Raw genomic sequence first — 24,340 nt, 5'->3', positions numbered from 1 at the left:
ATTAAAATGATTTTAAAAAAAATCTGTGAAGGAGGCAAAAGGATACAGACTCAACTACACAAAGAAGAATGAATGGTAATAGGATTTTAAAAAATTGCAAAAAAAAATTGGTATTGCTGTGGTATTGAATGAGAACAGTAGTATTATCATTACTATAACAGATGTTAACTGTATGGTTTTATTCTGTGTTTGGGGAAAAGCTGAGTGGTAAAATAAAATCACTTGATAGAGAAAGGTATATCACTGCAACAATGACTAAGAAAAATGTTAAACAACAAATAATATTCAACTTATTAGAATTATCAGATCTAGGTAATTTGTGCTACAGTATTTTGAAAAAGTTAGCTAGAAGCTCTCTTAACCATTATTTTTGTTTTCTAAAACTGATTTGTGTCTCCTATTATCATATTGACCAGATTAATGTCTACTAAGGCAGCATAAATGTAGCCATGATATCTTAATACAGATTTTAATATGCAGCATTTGTTTGTTTCGCTTTTGCTAAGCTCTGTGTAATTTAAAAAAATCCAGTAAAATAGAAAGCATTTTACTTTTTACTTCTTAGGTTGGCTTTGGAGAGGCTGTTACCTCATCCAGCTTTGCAGTATGTGAGAGGCTTCTATATAAATGTAGACGTGGGTGTTTTAAATTAATCTTCTATTTTATTAATTTTTCTCAAATAGTAGTTGCATGTTTTACAGTTTAAAAATACTGCTAATCAGTGCATTACAAGTAACAGATTCTAAATGTCAGATCTTTGGCTGGTATAAATGGGTATTGATTCATTAGTTTCTGCAGTACTCTAACAAACTCTTCTGGTTAATGACAGCTATAGATTTGGTCTTAGGCAGTTAAATGCATCATCATCATTTATGTTCTCCTCCTTCCTCTAATCTCAAAGCATTTTGAATCAGTAAAAATAATGCAGTAGGAAAAAGATTTCAAGACATTGCAACTGATTGCAAAACACCTTTGGAGAAAAATATTCTAAAAGAGAATTTTCATTGTTCTTTGCACCTTTCATCAAACCACATCAATATGCAAGAATTTTGATTCACGTAGAAATTCTAAACTCACTGGTTTTAGATAACTATCAGTTTCTCCATTTTATGGACAGGCATATTGGCTGTCAAGCAGCTTGTTTAAGGTCAGCCAGAAGGTCAGCAGAGTTGAGAATGAAGCAAGGTATCCTATCCTTGTCCTGAGGCATAACTAAAGTCATCATTTCTCCTAGAGTGATAAGTAAGGTTATGTTGGATGACAGGAGTTGCTGAGATGGGATTTCATTTCAGTAGTGACAAAATTAAGTAAAGGACAGAGAAGACTACTGAAACAAAGTGGGATAAATGCTGATTGTAAAGTAGGGGAGGAGTGTGCTATAGAAAGTAAAAAGGAAGACTGTACAAATTCTTTCTAACAGTTGATTGCTTCTGTAACGTGCAGTGCAGTTTTTAAAAATCAGTTCTAACCTTGTAGAATGCAAAGTGGCACCTAGTCCAGGATCTCTGGCTTTGTCCCTACATTGTCAAGCAGTTTCTTCTTTTCACTGCAGTAGTAGAATTTTTAAGAAAAACTTCCTACTTTGTTTTGGGATTCCTTGAACACAAATACTGCCGTTTAGATCGCTGAGTAGCTTTCAGTCATTCTTAAACTGAAATCAATTCTTCTGTGTCAGTAGCCTGTCACATTAAGTGACACAGAACACAGTGTCTGATTTTTTTCCCGTTTTGTGATTACCTGGATTTTCCTCTGTTGCCAAGATGTGCTCTAAAGTTTGCACATTAGATGTTACAATTAAGTTCCTAGTTTGAATGCACACCTTGGTATATGTTACCTGTGAGGACAAAGTTAGAAAGTAGCCTAAAATCAGAATTACCTTTTTAAAAATAACAAATAATCTTTTGAAAGCATTTTGAGATGTAGCTTAAAATGTTGCAAAAGAGTTCTTACGTGCTTAATTGGGGTTTGTCTAGCAGGTTTTGACTGCTGTAAGTCGTGGAGAATATGGGTCACTAAACTTAAAAGCCACTGTGTAAACAGGTTTGTAGTAGCTATCAATTCCAAGACAGGAACTAGCAGATAATTTTTGAAGAGTAAATGAATTTCTCTCTTAAATGTTAACTTTTCATTCCCACTTCGTATTTTGAATGAATCTGGTGAGAATAGCAAATGTTATGTAATACACTGTAAATCAATAAATCATATGCTGTAAATTATCAAGGTTAACTCAATATACAGGTTCCAAGTAAAGTGACTGAAGATATTATGTATTTAGAAAGGTGGAGAAGATGTGTATATAAGCATGAATAATCTCGCATCTTCAACAAGCGGTGCCCTTGTTTTATGCTAAGATTAAGTTTGATCTCTGTTTCTACTGTATGCTTTGTGCAGCCTGTGGGGAAAAATGAGGCATGGTTTAGTGTTAATTTTGGAGCAGTTATATAATGAATTTTTGTTCAGTGTTTGGTGCGTATTTCATTAATTTACTGACTCCCTGTTTAGTAGGCAGGACAGTTTAAGTGTTTATATTAATTTTTTTTTCCTTCTCATTTGCAGCAGTGAAGATGGACCCAACCCTAAGAAACTAAAAACTGAAGATGAGGAAAGTAGCTTTAGCATCATAAAACTTGCTGAAGGCAATGTCACCTCTGTAAGCATATTTTTTACAAATCTGATTATTAAAGGGGAAGATAAACTTCTCTGAGTGTATTATAGTGAATATACAGAATTCCTGATAAAAGGAGGGTTTCTACCTGAAACATGACTGAAATACTGTCTACTTGTAGATTTGAGACTCTCTGCTAGAGATTGTAAAGACAACTTTCTCTGCCCTTAGGCGTATGTTAGCACAAGTTTCCATCAGCCTTCTATATTTTAGGACAAAATTCTGCCCCAATGTCTAGAACTCTAAAGGGCAAGCCTGAGGATCTGAAGAAAACAGAATCTCAGAACTGGGGTTCAGTGGTTGAATTTTGTTCTTGCTCCCTTTCATATCGTCTGTAACATAGAAGTTGCCTCTGTATATTTAATCAAGGGTGATTAAATTGTGATTTTTAGAGACTGTTCTCTGCATTAGTTGGGGTTCTGAATCACAAATTTGGTTTAATCTTGCTGCTAGGTCTAACTTAATTCCAGATGTTGTGTACATGGGTAGATGAAGCCTGTATCATAACTGTGCGCTTTCGTTTATTTGATTTTTCATATTACAGGAAAAAAAGTGATTTAATATTGAGATAACTTCACTTGTTTTCAAATGTGCTATCCTTTAAGGTTGGTTTTTTAAAATGCACAATTGAGATTTTAAAAAATATTTTAAATCTAAAAAGACTTAAATATTCTGTACTCCTAACAAAAATTTCTGATATTTCCTGAAAAGTGACATTGGCAGATTTAAAAGAAACATGAAGACACCAAGCAAGCTTATTGAAAGATCTGTGAACTATTTTGACAGCAAGGCATAAAAATTTCAAATAAATTTAGGAGAATTTTGATTCCTGAAAGGAAATTTTAAGCAATGTAATTTTTTTTCTAAACTTACTGCATCCATTTTTCAGTAAGTGCTTATTTATTTTTGACCTCGTTTTAGTTCCTTTGTAAGGTTTCTGCACTTGTATGCCTATTTAGAGCTTCAGCTTTAAGATATCAGACTGGACCAGAAATGGTAGATGAATTGAGTGCAAGCTTTTAATTTTGAGCTTCCTATTGGAGTGACAAGCCAATGATTCTGTACCCACATGCCTGGGAGCTCCCATTCCTCATTAAGCGTCTGTCAAGATTAGTGAGAGGTCTGTGCTACAGAAAGTCTCAAAGCTGAACTAGCAGATAACCTGAATTACTGTGCTTCTGACCTCTAAACCCCAGAGAACACGGTTGGCTTAACAGTGCAGCATAGTAAGTTCATCTTGCTCATGTCATAACTAACCTTTGCTAGGAGTACTGCACGTTAACACACATTGCAAGACTTGCATTTTATGAATCTGCATGCAGAGAAGTGTAGAGCTTCTGTTTCCATATTAAAACAAACAGAAATTTAAAGATTCTTATTGCCTTGCAAGAAAAAAGAGAGGGATATTGGCAGACGACTGTATCATTTTTGGACCTTTTGTAGGTTGGCAGCGTTAACCCAGCAGAAGATTTCCGAATTCTGGTGAGGCAGAAAAACGCTGACTTCAAAGACGGTAAATGACTTTCATCTGTCTTAATTATATTTACTAGCATCTTCAGGGTTCAGTAAATACAATCCGTTTGTCTAAACATAACTTTCTAGTGCTATGTGAGATGCTCTGGACTTTACTGCTTAGCTTCTAGTGCCACTCAGCAAAGAAAGGTGTCACTCAATTCCCGTCTTAATATTTGCCTTCCCCATTTGAAAGTCTCAGATATCTATGTTTGTGTAAGATGGCACTAGACAGCTACATTGAGGCATCTGAGCCACTCCTCAGGTCTTTTTAACAGAAGATCCCTTCGTACTGACTGCGTCATTCAAACTGGGTATCAGCTTTCATCTAGCTTCATGGGAACTTTCTGTGTTGGCTGCACGTGGTGTGAGAAGCTTGTCTTCTGCTGTCTACTTAATCTGTTCCATGAAGAAATAAGAATCTGATGCCTGAGATTTAAATCATGCAAAGAACATTTCTTATTGCTTGTGGTAAGCAAAAGAAAGGTGGATTTAGGGTGTAAAGAGCAGGTAGTATGTGACTCTTAAAGATGAGATGAGGCTCTTTGTGCACTGAATCTATTCTCAGCATACAGCAAAACAGGGTTTTGATGCAGAGGCAGGAAGAATACAAAGCACAGGTCAGCCACTGTCTTGCACGCCATAAGTCTGAAAACTCAATGGAATTATCATTTGTTTGTATGGTATTTCCCTACTGGCATAGCTCTACAGAGATATATGTAATCTAAAGGTATCATAAAAAGAGTGCACAAGGTGGATGGGGTCCTTTCTTCTTTTAAAGGGTGATTTGAAGGTTGTGGCAAGATAAACCTCATCTGCCGAATAGCCACTAATGTAACATTTCTTTTCAAAGAGAAGATTCGCAGAGATGCTGAGGTGAGGTGCTAGGAATTTCAACATGGCTATTGGTCCTTTTAGACATAGTTCAAGGAGGGTGTTGAGTGGTATATTTGATTTGTGATACAGTCTGTTAAAGCCTACTTAGCTATTTCTGTCCAGAATTTCCAGCTCTATAAGCCACCTAGCCAGCTTTTTACATGGATTTTGCATTAGATACAGAAGAAATTGTTTATTGAAAAACTATTTGGAATTGTGTTCTCAAATCTCAGCTATATTAAGATGCAGTAAAAAAGCATTGTACAATATATTAGAATACAGAAACTGTGAAACAGTTGACTACTTCGTTACGGTAATTCATTTTATCATGTGGGAAAGCTTTAAGGCACAAATAAGTATAGTGATTACCCTTGAAGATGGTTTAACTAAAGAGTGCTTAAATATGTCCACTTGGTAGCTGTGCTGGAGATAACTGCAGTACATGTTTGGATGGCTTCTGAAATTTTCAGCAATCTGCTTTTATTTTTTGTGTGATTTGCTCTGTAATTATAAGGGGTAGTTAGACAGAATGTAGCACAGTCACCCATTTAAAGGAGAGATAGAAACCACTATAAATAAAAACATGCTCTGCATATTACTTTTTTCTTCTGCATAATCCTTTTTCTGCTTTAGAGCCTTTTAGGTAGTTTAATACATAAAACATTACAGGCATGTTTTTAATTGCTTGCTGTATTGCATTCTGGTTATGTAAATAGTAAATTCTACCTTAAAACTATTCAGTGGTTCTAAGGGGTTTTTTTGGTATAATTTTATATCATATTTAATGATGAAACTTTTTTTTTCTCCTCTGCTAGAACATGTGAAATGTAAAAAGTCTTTGCAGGAAACGATAATCTGTGGCATTCAAATAATTTATTGGGGGAAAAAAATATTACATTTTATGTGTGAGGATACAGACAGGGGAACTACTAGGTTGCATTCTGTTTTGCTTCTTTCTTGTATAAAAAGAGCATCGAGAGTACTCCTCCAAACTGAATAGAGCCTACATTCTCATTTTAAAACAAAATAGCAACAGAGTCCCTCCACAGGGAGGAAAAAGACCTTTCAACTGTTTGATTGGAGGTGGTTTTTTTTGGCAGATAGAGAAGTTGTAGCAGTAGGAAGAGTTGTACTTTAAATACTGACAGTACAGTGGCTTTTTAATTAAGCTGCAGGTTAATGGCACACATCCCCTTCAGTCCACAGCAAATCTCTCACCAAAATTGTAAAGTTATCAATACCAAAGTATTGCAAGGGGAATTTCCCCCCCACCCCCCAAACAGCTTGTAGGAAGTCCTAATTGTATATTTATCATTGAAAATGAGTACCAATGCGTCGCTTGCAGTGGCCTCACTGGGATTTGATGATCAGGGTTTGTGCTATCCATAGGAGAAGCCTAAGTGCAAGTTAGACACCCTGTGTCTGATACTGCATCCCACAGTGGACCAGAGCAGGAGAAACGACACATTCACTCTGAGAACCAGGTCACTAATGTATAAATACATATTTTTAGAAAATCTAAGAGTTTCAAATTGGCAAGGGTCTTAGGGATAGGTTTTCTGAGACTAGCAGCTCAATTCCTGAAACAGTAATCAACTTTAGTTTTAATTGACATCTGTGTAGTTTACTACATTAGAGACCCACTTATGGCTTGTGTGATGGTGTCAGCTTACTGGTTAATGTTGATTGCTCATGTAACTAGTATTGTGTTTCCCCACCAGATATCTTTACTTTCTTATTTGCATTCATGGCCAGGGAGATGTCATTTTATGCAGGTCTTACTTTGAGCAGGTTACAAGTGCACAGTCATCATGAAGAGCAGTCTTCTGATAACAGCTTCTGACATTTTTGTCAATGAATGCAAATAAAATAGATTAGTTTGCCTGAGTAGAATCTAATTGTTACTCCCAAGGGTATATAATGAGTTTCTTCACTGCTGTGGCTGCAAAGAAGATTCTCAAATGCACTGAGTGCTTGCCATCTTTGTAATACCAAAGGAGTAGCCACATGACTACCAGTTCATTCTGTTGTACTGTTTACAGGTTTCCATCTATGTCTGCATTTCTGGAGAGCAGAAGGTGTCTGATATGCTGTGTTGTATTTTCATAGGCTTCTGTAGAAGATAGGATGTCTTAATGGGGAGTAAAAAAAGATATTGGCACATGCACAGTGTTTTCTTTGGTTGTAAATTTTCTGGGCAAGCTTATAGGCTGGATTTCATTGCATCTTACAGGACTCCTACCTGAGAACATGATGTCTGAAGTCCTGTAGTTGAAAGAGCTTTTTTTATTTTATTGATTGTCAGCAAAGAGAGAAATCTGCAATGACAACTGTGCAGTTTATGGTCATAAGAAAAAATGTCCATAGACAAATTGTACCAAACTCTCATTTTTATATTTATAGCAAGTTTGTTAATATTTTTATTCCTAGGCATTTCTAGAAAAATAAAGTTAAAAGAGTCAGTAATTACATATATAGATTTCAGCAAATATTCCATTGTGCCTGAGGTGTCACACTTTTCCCATGGCTTGTAGATAGCTTCATAAGTAAAATGTAAAACACTGGTTTTGCACTGGATGCTTTGTATGCATAAAAGAATTGTGTATAAGAGATTTGCAGTGGGAATTCATTAGACAGTTGCAACAAGAATGATATTTTATCGCAAGATTTTCTGTAGAAATGTGTATAGTTAACTACCTTTTTAGACCTAAGATAGTTTTTTAAAAAACTGGTATTTATTTTCAGTTTTTGTTAGCATATGTCTTTGTAGTTCATCTGTGTTTTTATCTTACTGGATGTTTTTGTGTATTTCGGAGACTGTTCACGCTCTGCTGCTAGGTAGGCCAAATGCAATGGCTGGTTTGATGAAAATGATTCAGTCATTAGAAGAGTATTTGCAAACCAAATACTTGAGTATATAAAATCACTTTGAAGTTTTCTGTACGTCTGCTTCACAGAGAAGATGAAGCCAGATTTGTCTTTGAAGGGCATAGTGATCGGGTGAGACGCAAAGCTCTGAGTTGCAACAAACAGAATTTGAATTAGATGTTATGGGGGAAAAATAATAAAAATCACAATGGTGGTAGTCAAACACAGAAAGAAGGGCCCAGAACTCAAACACAGAAAGAGGGGCCCAGAGAACCTGGAGACTCTCCATCTTTGGAGCTGCTTGGAACTCAAGTCTGTGGAGCAGTGAGCCACCTAATCCACAGTGACCCTGGTTTGAGCAGGAATTTGGGCCATATGTCCTTCAGACATCCAGCCTAAATCATTCTGATCCATACCCACAGGCCATTTGGAGGGACCATTTCAAAATTGAACAGCACCTCATAGGACACTGCAGCAGTTCAGCAGTCGTGATCTTCAAATTCTTATTTCTTGGCTTAAAACTGAAGGAAATCCTTAAAAATTAGGACACTTTTCAGTTTAAAATCTTTCTTTTTTTCAGTTACAAAAAGATCATACCTACAGAGCAGTAGTTTAAAATTATGACGTGGTTTAACTGATTTGTCAGTGACTCTTAGTTTAAGCACTGTCCATGAATACAACTCATTACCACCATCAGTGATAAATTAAAAGATTGATAATAGCAGGATTCTTTTGTCTACAGAAGGAACTATTTTTTTAACCTGATTAATTTTTTTAAGGGAGGAGAAAAAAACCCCAAGGAATTGAACTTGGACTATAATACAATTTTAGCTACTATTATTCTGTAATCTTGTTGGCCTAGTAATCCAGAATAAGGACTGAACTGAACAAACATGAAAATATAACTACACTTTTGTACTGTAACTATTCAGAGATAACAAGTTAATATAATTGTTGGCGGCATATTTCACAAGAAATAACAGCACTGGTGAATGCATTTTAGAGTAGGGAATGTATCTGAATGCCAGTGGGGAAGGGGTTAAATTCTGTTAAAACTAAAAGATCTTCTCTTCAGAGTTTTGGTTTTTGGTTTTTTTTTCCTGTTCTCCAGCTTTTAATCACTATATTTTGTTATCTAACCATTCAGGTACAGTAAAAGGAGGAAGCAGAAGATTAAAATTTCTTGGGATGTTCTGCAGAACATGCTGGAATTCCAGTTTATGCAAAATGTAGAAGTTTGTTAATTCACTTCCTTAAATTTGTGTGTGGGATGAGGGAAGTTGGGAGAGAAGAAAAAAAGCTGTTGTTACACAAAAGTAGCCTGTCAGTTTGTAACTCCAGGACCTGCTCTTCAAGACCCCAGTGCCTGAGATTTGTCTGGGACATATCAGAGTTAATGCTAATATTCACAGCTTAGTTAAAAAGACATTTTTATGCAGAACATGCCTTTCTCCAAAACCAGGGAGATCTATTTTTTGCAGCACCCAAAACCAAAGATTCATACTAATGGAAAGACAGGTAATGGGCAGCAGGAAATAAACAAAGTTCTCAGACCTACAAGTGTAAAGGAACAGAGTCCACTTTGGAGAACTTCCAGTTATAATCCTTATCTACCATCTCTGGTATTGTCTTTGGCCCTCTGAAGTAATTTGGTAGTCTAATCAAAACACAAGAATTTTATCTATTTTAGATTCATCAATCTTTGGCCTATCATTTAAGGGAGACCCAATGGACAGACCCAACTTTAGCCAAGCTGTTTCAAGATGTTAGAAGAATCTGACTTAAAATATTGTTGCCATGTAACCTGTTTCTTGCATATATTATGGTCTTTCAGTGCCTAGTAAAACGTTGAAGAGTTTTTTTGGTTCCCTACAACAGATTTCAAAAGGAGGCAGCTCACAGTCAGTAGCAAGAAAAAGTCTTTTCTTCTGATGCCTGCCAGTGCAATCAAATGGAAAGGAATTTTTAAAAAAATTAAATGCAAAAGAAGTAGAGTGTCTGATAATTTCAAACAGTATGCTGGAATCATTCTGACAATAAAGACTTTTATTGCACCCTCGTAGTGCCTGGGGTTTTAATTTAACACATCAATGAAAAGGCAGCGTTTAAAAAAAAACACGCCACCACCACTGAAAACACCAGCAGGACTTGCTTTTATTAGTGCAATTCGTAAGAAATTAGAACATTTAATGAGAAAATCGTTAACCATGAAAAAAATGGACTGACTTAACTTGGAGAGCTTAAGTAGTGAGACTTAAATTTAGTTTGTCAGCTACTGGTAAAATAAATAGAGTGAGCTGATCAATTCTGGAGCAGTAGGCACTTCAGCACATTTTCTTGTGTGATAGGTGCTGTTGGACAGAACCATTACACACCTCCTTTTCTAGAAACTCCGTAGAGTCAAAAGCTAGTGGGAGAATATCAGACATGTCTTATTTCACTCTTCAGAGATGCTGTCCCTCAGATTCAGTTCAGTTAGGCCTTTTATAGAACAAAAATATAACAGCTAGCACTGCGTATGCTTACAGTGAGCAGAGTGGAATACAGTAGTTAAACATGTCTGCTTCTTGGTATGTTTGTTTATCCTTGTCTCTTCCATCGCTCTGGCAGATGATTTTCTATGTTGTTTCTGTGGCTGAAATACTTGCAGTGACATCTGTGCCCGTAACATCTGAATACAAGAAGGGCTATAGGTCAGACTGAAGGTTCTGCTAATCCAGTAACCTGTCTTCTAAGAGGACAGGCAGATGCTGTGACTTGCCCAGAATGCTTCCCTGCATTTTCTTCCTCAATGGCGGCAACATCTTTAATCTCCCTTGATAGAGTTCCTCTCTTAAGATTTCTAAGAATTTGTTCAAGCATTTTTTTTAAGCTGTTCAAACTTCTAGCATCCCACAGCAGCCTGTGGTAAAGAGGTTAACTGGTTCTGTTTCAAGAGGTGCTTCTTCTTTCATTTGCTCTTAACACAACTCTTTGCTCTTGTTTTGAGAGATGTAGTGGATTATCATTCCGTCCTTTTCACAATGCTTCTGAGTTTATAAATCACTGCTGTATCCTCCACACGCTTGTCTTTTCCCAGGCTGAGGTGTCTGCCAGATGGTAAAATAGGACAGTTCCTCACCTGTAATTAAACATGAAGAAAATAAAGTACTAAAATCCAGCAGAATTTAGTTGGGCTTGCAGAGCTCTTGGTGACATTTTCCACTTGTCATGTTTGCAGTGTTTTATAGCTACCTACCTTTTAGGAGCTCAACAGTGAGGATGAAACTGGTGTTCCCTTTCTTGTTGGTACAAGTCTCATTGTTTGCCTCTGCTTTTCTGTCAGGCATGCACAGTTTATAACACTTATCTCCATAATCATAAACAGCATTGCCCAGATAAAAAATCATCAAACTACCTGTACAGAGACAAGATATACTGTAATGTCAACAACAACAAGGTAGTCTTTTAACTGCAATCACCCTACAGATGTTGTTTTGGCATTATTACACCTTCACTGTAAATTTAACGCTTTTATTGAAATATGCATGTATTTCAAAGGATGCTTGGGGGGGTATGCTTGCACTGTAGAACATAACCTCCCTCAGCTTTAGGATCCCAAATGTTCTGGTTTTACTTTCTATCAAGTAAGCTAGGCCAGTGCTTTTTTTCTTGGCTTTCAGGGAAAGACTTTTGCCTTGGCCATGCTTAGGTTTCTTCCTAGTATATCTAGCTTTTCCAGAAAGGCTGAAGTAATTGTCAGTAGCTTAGATCACAATTATCAACTTGAGTAGCTTCAGGTGATGTAGGTATGATTAACTCTTTAGATGCCTGTGGAATAGAAAGATGTAAAGGAAAAATTCTTTTTTTGCCTTGAAAGTGTGCATTCTTTGATTTATTTATTTCTCCTTGTCTTTCAGTGAGTCAGCAGCTGATAAAACGCATTGATCAGTTCCTGGAAAATAAAAGTTCACAGTATTACATGAAAGGGATCAGCTGTATCAGAGTTTTCAGAGAGGAGGCCATGAAGGTAATGTTAATATGTGAAAACTCTCATCTCTTTCAAATTAAAGACATGATGGGACTGTTTACTCTATTAGAAACTTGAGAATTTATTACTATAGCAAAAAGAATTGATTTGTAGATTAAAATCTGTTATGCTGTTTGAAAGTTTAGAAATATATTTGCATTTTATGTTTCTTTACTGGAATTCTGGAATGGTGACTAGCTTCTCTGGTCTTATTTGCTGTTTTTTTTGTTTTCTTTTAAACATAAAAACAGAAGGCCTATGACCTGATGCTTGTAAAAGAAATATAAGCAATCCTACAAATTTCTTCTTCAGTAAAGCTAGTTACAAGAAAGTCTTTCTAGCTTTCTAGAAGGCAGTTTTTGTGGCTCACCTTTCCTTAGAACTCTTGGGTTTAGTAGAGATAAAACCCAAAATCTGTAGTGACTTTTGTGTTCACCATGTTACATGACTTCATGAAGAATTAAGTTGGCAGTGCTCTTTAGTATTTTTAATATTTCCTGTTTATCATTGCTGTTATTTTTTTCAGCTGTTCAAGGTGCAGTGCTTTAATGATTTTCTGCAGGCCCTGAAATCAAAGGTGGAAGATAAAGCCTTAGCTGATTTCTGGGATATCCTGATACAAGGTATGATGGCATTTAAAAAAAATTAAAATTCTAGTTGTATTATCCATTATGTAAAAGAAAACTTAGTTAGCAATGGTACACTTACCCCAGAGCAGCATTTGGATATGGTTCATTCCTGCAGCCTGTTTAAAAAAATTTTAAAAAACTTTCACATTGCAGCTTCCTTTTTTGCACTAATAGTTTCATATCAGCAATATTCATACTGCCTTGCCAAGTCTTGTTGAAATGGTAAATTAATTGTGGAAGAAGAGAGACAAATTAAATGTTACAGGGTCGGGAGAAGAAGATACAAGTTCAGCTGAATTTCAAAATAAATGGAAAACACTCATGCAGCAGAGATATAAAAAGATTCTTCCAAATTAAGCTTCAAAAAAGGCACAGATAGCATTGAAATATGTCACGGATCATTTTGTATTTAAGCAACCTGAAGGACAGAATATGTAGTAATATGACACCTACCTATGATTAAACTGAGAGATACAAGGCAGTGCAATTCTAAAAGACATTCAGAGACTACGCAAGTGATAAATAAAGGAACATTTTCACAAATACAAAACATGGTGGACTAAAAAAAATCTTTTACGTCATACTCTTGTTTTTAATTGGAACCAGTGCTAAAAAAATCTGTTAAATGTCCAGCTGTATCTCTTAAGGCTGCATGCTATAAAATGCAATTATATGCTTTTGTATAGCACCTTTCAAAATTATGAACTCCAGACACTCTGTAATGTCTACTTCATCTAACTGTTTCAAAATATAAGATGGGAATTTGTTTAGCAACCCAAACAGCACAAGACAACACTGAAAGAATATTATATTCAGTAGTATCATAGGGGACCTTCTCTGAAGAAATTTGAAAAAAGAAACCATCACACTTTGAAAGTAGGAAACTTGGATCTTCCAAAGCCAGGCTAGAATAATTTTTAGTTCGTACAAGCCAGAGTTTTTGACAAACTGGAGTATATTTTTGAGAAAAAAAAATTTACAAATAAAAACAGGGTTGATGTTTTCATACAAAGTAGATTCTCTTCTTGTGAGAAGATAAAATCGTGGTGCTTTATGCATAATCTAGCTGCTCTCACTAGGTAGCTGAAATTGCTTTTCACTTGCTGCTACCAAAAGCAGAAGTCCTGTTTTCCCTGCTTCTTGTCACATGATCCATCCCCTCTTTTTTGTCAAATGTGGCATGCACTGGGCCTTGCCATGAGTGACTGCAATCACCAAAAGAGGATGGATGTGACTTAATGAGTTAGTGGCTCAGGAGCAAGGCAGATTTGTTTGACAAGTTCACTTCTCATGAAACCCTGCCATGTAGTTCTATGGGCACATTAATGTGGCATTACACTTGTGCTGCTTCTGAAACCTTTTTGAATCTACTGTTCTTTGCCCTCACACCCACAGCTTCTTTATTCAGGCACAAGCATTCATGTAGCCAAGTGGTGAGCTAGACTGGAAAAACTATTGGGGTAAAAAGTAATTAAGATTTTTTTCTGGGGGAGGGAGTGTCGTGGGCAGGGTTGTCACTGTACAGAATGGTGGTGCTGGCACAATCAAGGAGCAAAGCAGGGGCAGGACCAGCACTTTGGTAGTCAAATTGCAGGTAGTCACAGCATAAGTGTTTTATACTTTAGGAGTTAATTTTCCTAAGGACCTAAGAGCATGCTGTGAATGACTAAAAGTGTAATTTCTAATAGATTTTCAGCATTTCGTCTGTGATCTCTGATTTCAGTCTCTCATTAGTTTGATTGTCATAATATTAGCAGTTTCCTAAATGGATACTTCCACAAGCTTATGAATATGCTCATTAATTTATTTTTATATCATAGTTTATATCATAGTTGACTCATTTATGCAAGTCACATTTTCCTTTGAGCAATATTTTTTTATTTTTGCTGGTGATGATGACACATTCAGAAGTTGGAATTTGGAAGACTTTTTTTCATTTCTAACATTAACTGCATTTTTGGGAAGCCTTCTAATGATATTTTTATATGCCTTATATTTTTCAGACAGAATTTCTTTGATCACTCAAGATGAAACAGAGGAAAGTTCGGTGACTAGTGAAGAGGCTGAAAAGGTAACGTTTTTTTAATGAGACTCTATTTGTATAGAGTCCTTGTTGCGGAACAGAAGATACTTTCTTACGTGGGTAAATTTTTAGGTGAACGAAATAGGATCCATATGAAGGAAGAAGAGTGTTCTTTTGCCCCACAACTGAAATTGCCTCAGTTCAGAACAAAAATAATTTGCTAGCATGTACCACAGCATTTTACTTTAATTGGTCTTTAGAAAGTAGCATGTATTGACATTGTTACCTGAAAATGTCCTCTACAAAGAATAGGAGCTTCAGGAACTCAGTGTAGTGGAATGGCTATAGACTATTTATATATGCAGGATGACTATTTGAACTTCATAGAAAGAACTATTTTCTCATTGTTAGCACACAAGTTCAAAAATCAGGATACTTTTTTGTCTAAAGGTGTTGTGAACTTTAGCAATATAAAGTTGTTATGGCTAGTTTTCACCATATATGAGACTATATCAGTATTTTCCACTTTACGCAGTTCTCGTGGATTCATGCACATCGTAGATGATGCTGGTAGTATTATTGGTGATCATAATAGAACCTTTTGGAAATGAAAGTTTTGGAGTATTAGCAGGTATTATTTCTACAGAAATATATCACTTCAGTAACTGCAGTGATGAAAGGAGGATGTCACAGTTACAAAGCAGTGAATTCTAACAGGCAGAATGGTGCCTTCTGTTTGAAAACAAGCAGAATTCAGAGTTGCTGTCAAAAATTGTATTGGTGTGGAGAGGGTAAAACAGACATTCTTGTGTCAGGCTGCTAGCCATGATTTTAAATAGTTTAGGAGAAAGAATGTCCTTGTATTACAGACCCCTGAAGGTAAACCCGTAGCTAAAATCACCAAGTACTTTGCAGAGAAGCAGCTTTTCTAAAAGATGCCACATTGATTTTTGCAACTTCCAGGCCTTACGTTAGGAATAACCAGAAGGGGATAAAAGTAGGTTCTCCATGAGTGAATTAATGAGTAGATAAAAGGTTGTATTTTAGAAACTGCTTTTTTCATCTGTAACAATTTACCTCAAGGTGAAGAAGGCACAGAAATGTCATGAAAATGAAAAGCTAACAAACTAAGAGTCCAGAAAGCTAAGTACATGTGCAGGGTACAAATGACACAATATGATGGTTTTTTAGACATGAAGGATCTACTGGCTGTTTCTCGTCACACATAATTGTATAGAGCAACTTTTTTCCCCATTGGTGGTTTTAAAGAGTATCAGGTTTTGTTATATATTCCAAATGCTATGAATTTACTTGGAAATCTCCGAAGACAATGTTTTTCTTGAGAACTTCGCTTTCTAGTTTGAAATTACCATTGATGCTCAAAATGTACTAATGCTGTGTGAAATAGCCACTATTCCTAAAGGAAATCTCTACTAGCCACGAAGACCTTACAGCATACTGTTGTCTTAATTGTGAGCTTGTGGTGGCTAAAAAATACTGTGCCTGTGTAGGAATGCAGCAGAAATTATGGAGTACCGAGGACTAGATTTACAGCTGCCAAGCTAAGCTGGATCAAAGCATTTGTAGGCTGACTTCAAAATGACTTTTCTATTTAACATCATCCTACAGTCAACCAGGTGTTGCAATACAGGAAATGATTTGTGATTGATTGAAGGTCCTACCACGGCCATAACTTCCCTTTAAAATAGGGGACTAAGAGAGATTGCATGAAATCAGCGCTGCAACAGAGTTCTCTAACATGGCAGTTAACTTTCAGAATAAATGGGTTGCATCTTTTTGCTAACTAGGCAGTTGGCAGTCCCACTTATTCACTAGATAACCACCTCTCCCCACGCTCTCCAGACCCAAACCCAGAACCCTGATTTGCTGTTGTCTGTTGAAGGTTCATATGACTTTTTACTTAAGAAACTGGAAGACTGCTTATTCTTGGAGTAAGATCTGCAGGAACAGAAAATTTTATCTTGAGGTTATGGTACTGACCTAAAATCTAATCCTCCTTGGTCCACTTAAACCCTACCACAGTTTTCCTGTGTGATACAAAGCCAGCATTTTCCTAGGTCTATAGTAGATTGCAAAAATGGTTCATTTGTTTTATATACTGAAGGTGATACAATTCTCTAAAGGGTTATATTGGATCTTTTAAAATATCACACAATAGAGTAAGATGCAAGTTTTCTTCACCTGTGTAATAGACCACGTGCAAGCATGTAGGTCAAGAGATTGGCTGTCAGTGTGGTCCTATGTGACACAAAAGCCTTTTATCTTATGTGCAGATAGCTAGCTGATAGCAGCTTCAGGACTGTTTTGGATATAAGATTTCAGGTTTAGAGGGTTGTTGTTTGAAAGAGAAAGGAAAACTTAGAAGGCCAATTATTAGAAAGGTAACATGTAAAAAATTTCTTTTTCTTTTTGGATGAGCTAGGTTATCCATGCATATTTTCTTATCACTGAGAAAAATGATTTTAGGTAGGGGGTTTTTTTCTGTAATAGCGGAGATACTCATTTTAGAGCATGATGATGATGGGTTAAAAGAGCAGAAGTGTCAAGTGCTTTTTCTGGTTGCTTTGGGGAAGATAATGGATTTCAGCACAACTATTATATGTAATTTGCTTTTGCATAAATGTAAAACGGGTTTTGGAAACTAACTTTGTTCAGCATTTGGTGGAAACTTCAGGTTTCAATTTTTTGCAAATCTTCATCATACATTTCTTTAGCTTTTAGCTTTCTTTACCTAATTTCGTGTGGAAAAGCTAATTTTGAAAACTTTGAAAAATGTGCTACTTTCAGAAATACCATTTGACTCTTAATTAACTGTGTAAAATGAAATTTGATCTGGCACGAAAAGCCTTTCAGAGCTGACAATGTCATTAGTTTTTATTTTCATAGTTTATGCTTTATATTACTACTAGATTGAGAACTTTTCCAGCAAAAAAGTTACACAGACATATGGCATCTTGAAATTCTAATTCCTTCTGGCCCTGTCACCTTCTCTTTTTTTTTTTTCCCCGCAGCTACAAAATCTGTGTAAGTTGAATTCAGAATGTCAAAATTTGAGTGTTGTCTGTGGAGTAAGCTTTCTACATTCCTCTTGGATGTTGCTGATTAGGATGTAGGAAAGGTCTGACCTTTGGGTATTGAGACAACTAGGCAGAGGTTGTCTATATCCTCTGTGTTTGGTGTTAACCAAAAGCAATGTATTTGCTTTTCATCCTAGTGGATAGCTGGTACTTTCCCACAAATGGGATGCAGCCTCCTTGGCTGTTATAGTTGAAGTCCTCAGGTAAACAGTAGTTTGCTTTCAAGAGCCAGCTGTTTGCACAAAAGAGTTACATAAACTCTAAGCAGGTATTTATAGCCTGTTTAATGTGGTTATTTTCTAACTAGCTGTTCTCTTTCATCATCTAGAGTTACAGCGAAGTTGTTTCTGAATTAAGGATGATGGAACTCAAAGTTATGGAATGTGGCTTTTCTTCCTCCTCAGTTTTCACAGACATCTTTTTATCTGGGGCAGGGTTGTTCCTGGCTCTGTATACTTGTTCTGGTACATTTTAATAAGGAAAAGAAAATTTATGATTTTATAGTAAGGATATTTGTAAAGAGACTGTAACTAAAACTTTGAGACAACTGGATACTTTTTAAGTAAGAGTCAAGTATCTGTATTTTTTTTTCTACCTTTCTAGCTAAATTTTTTTTTTTCACTATGTTAGGCTAAAAGAAAAATCATTCAGAGGGGGTTGTACTCCCGACATTGTCTGTATGTTTGATTTCAGTTGTTATAGTATCTGAGCAACTTACCTTTATCTTCTGTTTATGGATGCCATGCTTTAAGTGAAGGGCATATGGTAAGTTGTATCAGCAGCTATGGCAATAGAATTTTACATAATGAATTTTCTATTTTTAAAGACTGGCATTCTAACCATCTTGCATGTTTGAAGGTTTTTTTTAAATTCATGTCTTTGTTAATTTGTTAAATGTTAATTGAATTAAATGGGAAACTTCCAAGTTCCACACAGAACTAGAATATCATACTTAAGAAATTTGCTAAACAAGCCATTGGTCAGCTTACGTACATATTCATACTGGGGGGAGCAATTTGCTGTCCTTTAGCATTTTGCATCTACACACAATATTACTTTAAAAATTATCTTTTTTAAGAACATAAACATGGCCACACTGTAATAAACAAAATTTCCATCTAGCCGAGAATCCCATGTTTGACAGTGGACAATAACTGATGGGTAGGGAAAAGTGTACAGTTCCAGGCTCCAGCCACTGATGTCTCGAGTACTTTCAGTGCTTGAGGTTGTTTCTGTGGACTTAGACTTCGAAGGATTTCTTTTCGATGAACTTTCCCCATCTCCCTGTGAGACTAGAGACTAATATTTGCAGCATCCTTATTAGAAGGTGTACTACAGCTTAACCATATGTTGTCTGAAGAACCATATCCTTTTGTTTGTTTTTCAACACACTTCACCGTAAAATCCTTTAAAAGCAAGTCTTATGAAATTTTCTGTAGTTTAAGATTATTTTTCAGGGTGAAAACCAGAACAAAATTCCTTCATAATTTTTAATTATAGGTGGATTTGCTTTGATATACAAAGGAGACATTCTGTTAATATTAAGAGTCTGAGTTTTGTCAGTATCATATAAATACATTTGTATTTTCAGTTCTTGGCTCCGAAAGACAAGAAAAATGAAACTCTGCCTCCCACAGATGAAGGTGGTGATGTTGATGACTTGGTGAGTACTGTAAAGACATGATGTGGCTTTAGAATTAAACTATAACTGAAAGGTGCAGTGAGAGAGAGAGAGTGCTTCTTAAAGCAGTAGGTTAGAGTGCATGGCTTAGAAAACACCTAAGGAATTGAGTCAGAAAAGAGCCACATGGAATTACTTATTTGCTATTGTAAAACATAACCAGGTATGTAATTTAATGATGGCAAATACTGTTATGTAGTAACACAGGTGTTTACATAGGTTAAACATGTCCTCTAGTGTGTTTCGAAGGAGCCAGTGAGGCTGCTCATTTGATAGCAGATTGTTATAATTTACTATAATAGCATTTAACAAAGCTTGTAGATCTAGAACAGCTATTTATGTGGGTTGAAAACTAAAAATAATTTTAAAAAACATGTTTTAATCTTCTCAGTTAACCTTCTCTATATAGGCTTACTGAAATTCAAGGATTCCAAGAGGATTTTTAATAAATATTTTAGCCATTTTTTACAGGCTGAGTCATTACAAATCTGTCTCCAAGGCTTAAGCTGATGGTGTAGACAGTTTTAAAGAAGCTTCAACAGCAGGCAGATTTCTACTTTTGGACTATACTTTTTAAAAATCTATAAATTGCACATATGATTATGTGAAGATAAGATTTTTAGGTTTGTTTTTGTACTTTATAGCAGCTTAGTATTAAGTTTTGTGCAGTCCATTTTTGTTACACAGTAAGAATTTCTGAATTTTTTTTTTGTTTTCTGAGCGCTAAACACACATGTAAGAAATAACTTGAATTCAATGCTGCTTCTTCCAAATCTATTTCTTCTGTTTGCAGCTGGACATGATGTGACTGGGCGATATATGATGACTATACAAGCAAAGTTTTGAAAGAGATCTCCCTGTGAGATGGGGCACAGAACGGGATGCTAATGGGAAGACAGAATATCCATCTTTATTTTCTTGAATAAGAGCAGAAGTCCAAGAGACATTTCCAGTTGGTATAAATGTCATCCAAATTTTCAAAACTAGAACAGAAGATTGAAATAATCTGAAGTATTTGTGAAGTAATGATAGCATCAAAGCATCTCTCTCTCTCTTTTTTTTTTTTTTTTTCTCTTTAGCGCACTGAATCTAGGTTATCCTTGGTATTGCTTTCAGCTAAACACTACTAAATTTTAAGAGAATCTTCACTGGCATCTTAAATTCTTGTTACATTGCCTGGGAAGGAGGACAGAAATGTCACAGTGAGGTTACCATGTAATGCTGAATCTTTAGTGGAGGTAACTCCATAGTGTTACTGTTACAGAAGGGAAAAAGTCTCTATTTTCATGCTTTTTTCCTATTAAAAAAACAGAGGAAAAAAACCCACAAAGGCTTATGGGAAAAATTTTTAGGCCAGGGAGTCACAGAGTAATAGTTTGAAATACACAACAGAATCTAAAGCACACAGCAAAGCCAAGTGTGCTGATTTTGCCACACTGTACCCAAACCAGTAATTATGGTCATCTCTGTACTACAGGTTCTCTATCCTGTCAGGTCAGCAGCAGCTCAACAGTCTCTGCCCCTTTCTATTATACATTTTGCTGTTTCATATGCTGGGATTTATGATTTTTTTCTAGACTTTTAACTAGTATGGTTATTGTAGATACTCCTGGTGCTAAAAGGATGAATGAATAAGTTGTATCCCCATTTCATACACTGCAGGTAACTGCTAACACAGAGCAGAAGAATCCATGAAAGCTGTACACTGACACCTGTGATAGATAACTGATAATAGTAAACATTGGTAACCAAAATGGAGTACTGTCTACACAGAGCAATGCAAAGTAGTCAAATACTGCCTAGAAAGAGATACTCAAATTTGATTACAGATCTGGAGAGACACTAATGACACCTTCACAGATGTTTTTTTGTTACAACCAGATTCATCCCTGTAAAAGCTGTTCTTTCATTATTGCAAATGTATAAACATACTGTGCAAAATGGTATTAAGATTATAAAAAAAGAAAAAAAGAAATCATGAGTTGTAGTTAAAAATATTTTGGGATATCTGCACTTTATACTGAACAATGGCTTCGGTATGGGAAATAGCAACTGCTTTTTGCCCCTACCTCCCTACACAGCAACCTGCTCTCTCCTGTCTTACATCCTAACCTGACTGAGTTCATGCAGACTTTGAAAGGGTTTCTCAACTGCAGATGGCAGGGAGTAAGTGATCTTTCCAGAGCTTCAGAGCATTTGTGTCACCAGAAGATATTTTTCTGAACTGTAAATAAGAAAAATGTGCTCAGTCCATTGTTTTGAATGTCTTTTAAGGCCAATTTATAGAGTATAACACTGGCTGGGGTTTTTTTTACATTTTATTAATTTGTTTGATTAATAACATATTTAAAAATTTGCTTTTGTCTTCTTCAGAACCATGTTTGCTAAAATCAGATGATTAACTACTTATGCAGTACTTAAGAGAGACTATCAGAACCACGTTTTCTGGGCATACAATGTAAACACTGAATATCAAAATCCCTCTACAGAAGCTGAGTGTAATTACTTGTTCTATTCTTTACAAACTCTAAACTTCACAACACCCCAATAAAATAATTTTTACCATTTTGCAGAGCTTATGAGAAGTCTTGGTCAAGACCGGAAAGGATATAGAATTACTTTGCAAATCAAAATAAAATAAGGATTAGGGCTTTCTGTTTATTTTGAACCAGTTGACCACATTTTTAGAGAGTATTACTCCGTCAAGCAATAAACATTTAGTTCATGGAATATTATTTCATGGATCTTCTTGTTACCTCTACAGCATATTTAGGCTCAGTGTGGTAACTGAGTTGCTAGTACTGAAGAGGGGAATGGGAGTTTATGACTCATAGTTAAAACAAGTGAAAACAAATTCTCAGAAGGCAAGCAAAGTGTCTTTCATTCTGCCTAGCCTTCTGAGTATCAGTCATAAGAAGCTGTGCTATGTCTCGCTGAGAGTCTATCAAATAGCAATCTGATTTTACACTTGTTCTTTGGCAAAGGGCCAGCTTTCAGGTTCTTATTAAATGACTGGAAGAAATCTTTCACTTAGTCTAAGCTCACATTTTCAGTTATAAAGTCTGACCTAGTTACTAATTACATTGAGGATACTTGTTCTGAATTGCAATACTGGCCAGTCTTCAGAAGCAATAGAGCAGTTAGTCATCTACTCCAAAAGCAGACATGCAGGAAACACCATGCAAATTTGTTTTCTTGCAAGCAGCAGAACATCCCTTGTCCTGTACTTTATAGCCAGAGAAATTATCAAAGTGTCTAAAAAAAAAGAAAAGATAATGACTGTGGTTTTGTTATATGTTACTGAATTCCCCCCCTGCCCCTGGAAGGAATGCCTCTCTGGAAAGCTCTTTAGGTGCTCATAACATGGGACAGTAACCTTGGTTAGCCTTGTTTGCCAAGAGATCAAAGCTTATGATTGTTGTCTTTCTGTTAATCTACTGCTCTGATACCTCTTTAACTCATTGGGCAGTAGTATCAGTCAGCTTTGATGGAGAAGCAGTGATTTCAGCATTATGTTTTAAAAGATTTTTATGGAAGTTGATGTTGGGAAGAGGTGAAAAGAATGAATAGTTCGGCCTTTTTTCCCTCTTTGGCTGGCCTGGCAGCTGAGAGTACCAGCCAGCAGGCTAATCATGTCACATAGCAATATCATGTGTTGCCTAGTCTGCAGGTTCTCTTCCTCAGCTAGAAGAGGAATGTGGAGTAGAACAGATATTTTGTAGGGTGGACTTTCGGAGGTGAAAGTGTCCAGGGATGTTAAACCAGGAAGAGTAATTAATGTGGGAGGGAGCTGGGGCCATAGCATGAAACTGTGAATACTCCACAGAAAGGACAAAATACTGGTTTGGGGAGCCATAGAGGAAAAAAGAAGCTCTTCCAGTAATAATGTATCAGTAATCTGTAAGTAACCAGGCTATATCAGTTCTGCTAATGAATTTGGTTGCTCTGTAACTGAGTAGTGAGGTCTTCTGACTCTAATGCAGTTCTCAAGTCTTGTCTCATTCATTTTTGTATTCAGAAACCCAATTTGTGCTCTTGGACAGTTGTGAAAATGTAATGGAAGTAGTGGAAGATAACTTCCAAAATGTTATATAATTGAAGACTTGTGATTTGTGTGATACTAGATTGGCTTGAAATGAATTGTCAGGTCAACAGCATGGTGTCAACATGTTTGGTGAATTCTGGAAGCAAGGCACCATCTCTGTCTTTATGATGTAGCATAAAAGTATGACACATACCATAAAAACACTTCTAATACAAGGAGTTCTGTTCTGCTGCACTGTGGTCTCTTAGTTGCCAGGGTGGATTTTCTTCTTCCTAACTTTCCTGATATTTTGGTTTTGGCAGAATTGTCTGTTTGGTGTTGGGGCAGGGCCTTTGGAATTAGAAAATGAGGAAGGAAATTCAGTCACCTGTGGAAGACTAGGAGAAGTTATTTAGGTTGCGAATTCTGCAGACAGGGCCCATCTCTATACTCTGCATTTGCACATTGCTTAGCGTAGTAGATCCTGCTCTTAGGATGAGGTTGCTGGCCACTACCACAAGTCAGATGATATAAGGTAAGGGAGGAGTTCCTTTGTGATCTCAGTTGGGTTGGGGGTAATCTGGAAAGAGAAGAGGAATCTGGAAAGAGGAAGAGGAGGGCTTACATTTTGTTAAGCTGGGAAATATGCTGGTAGATATTCCTGTTGTGCTTATAAGCAATAGGGTTGTTTTGGTTTTGTTCCACACTCCCCCAACCCCCCAGTGAAATAAGTAGTTAACTTCAGCTGTTGGTTTGTGATAGAGGAAAACTCATTTCCACCAAACTTTAAGCTTTGCTTCCTTTTCCCTTCTGTCTTCATTCTTCTTCTCTTGGTACTAGTACAGCATTAGACGCATAATGGAGTGCAGTGTGTGGCAGCATTAACAAGAGTAAGTATCAGATGTAGAAAACCTCCAAGTTTTCTCATCCCTCTTCTGAGATGCAGGTTACAAAG

General features: G+C 36.3%; 1 protein-coding gene across 1 annotated transcript in view; it reads left to right on the top strand.

Moving 5' to 3' along the window:
• Window positions 1-20,701, top strand: part of XRCC5 (X-ray repair cross complementing 5) — a 55,189-nt gene extending 34,488 nt beyond the window's left edge. Inside the window, exons 16-23 of the mRNA XM_049806145.1 lie at window positions 566-604; window positions 2,557-2,650; window positions 4,109-4,178; window positions 11,821-11,930; window positions 12,457-12,553; window positions 14,563-14,630; window positions 19,272-19,343; window positions 20,155-20,701. Of these exons, the coding sequence (XP_049662102.1) occupies window positions 566-604; window positions 2,557-2,650; window positions 4,109-4,178; window positions 11,821-11,930; window positions 12,457-12,553; window positions 14,563-14,630; window positions 19,272-19,343; window positions 20,155-20,169 (565 nt within the window). The 3' untranslated portion in view covers window positions 20,170-20,701. The remainder of the gene's footprint in view (window positions 1-565; window positions 605-2,556; window positions 2,651-4,108; window positions 4,179-11,820; window positions 11,931-12,456; window positions 12,554-14,562; window positions 14,631-19,271; window positions 19,344-20,154) is intronic.
• The last annotated feature ends 3,639 nt before the right edge of the window (window positions 20,702-24,340 follow it).

The sequence above is a fragment of the Accipiter gentilis genome, chromosome 1, assembly GCF_929443795.1.
Source record: "Accipiter gentilis chromosome 1, bAccGen1.1, whole genome shotgun sequence".
Taxonomy (NCBI): Eukaryota; Metazoa; Chordata; class Aves; order Accipitriformes; family Accipitridae; genus Astur; species Astur gentilis.
This window is presented reverse-complemented; position numbering and strand designations above follow the sequence as displayed.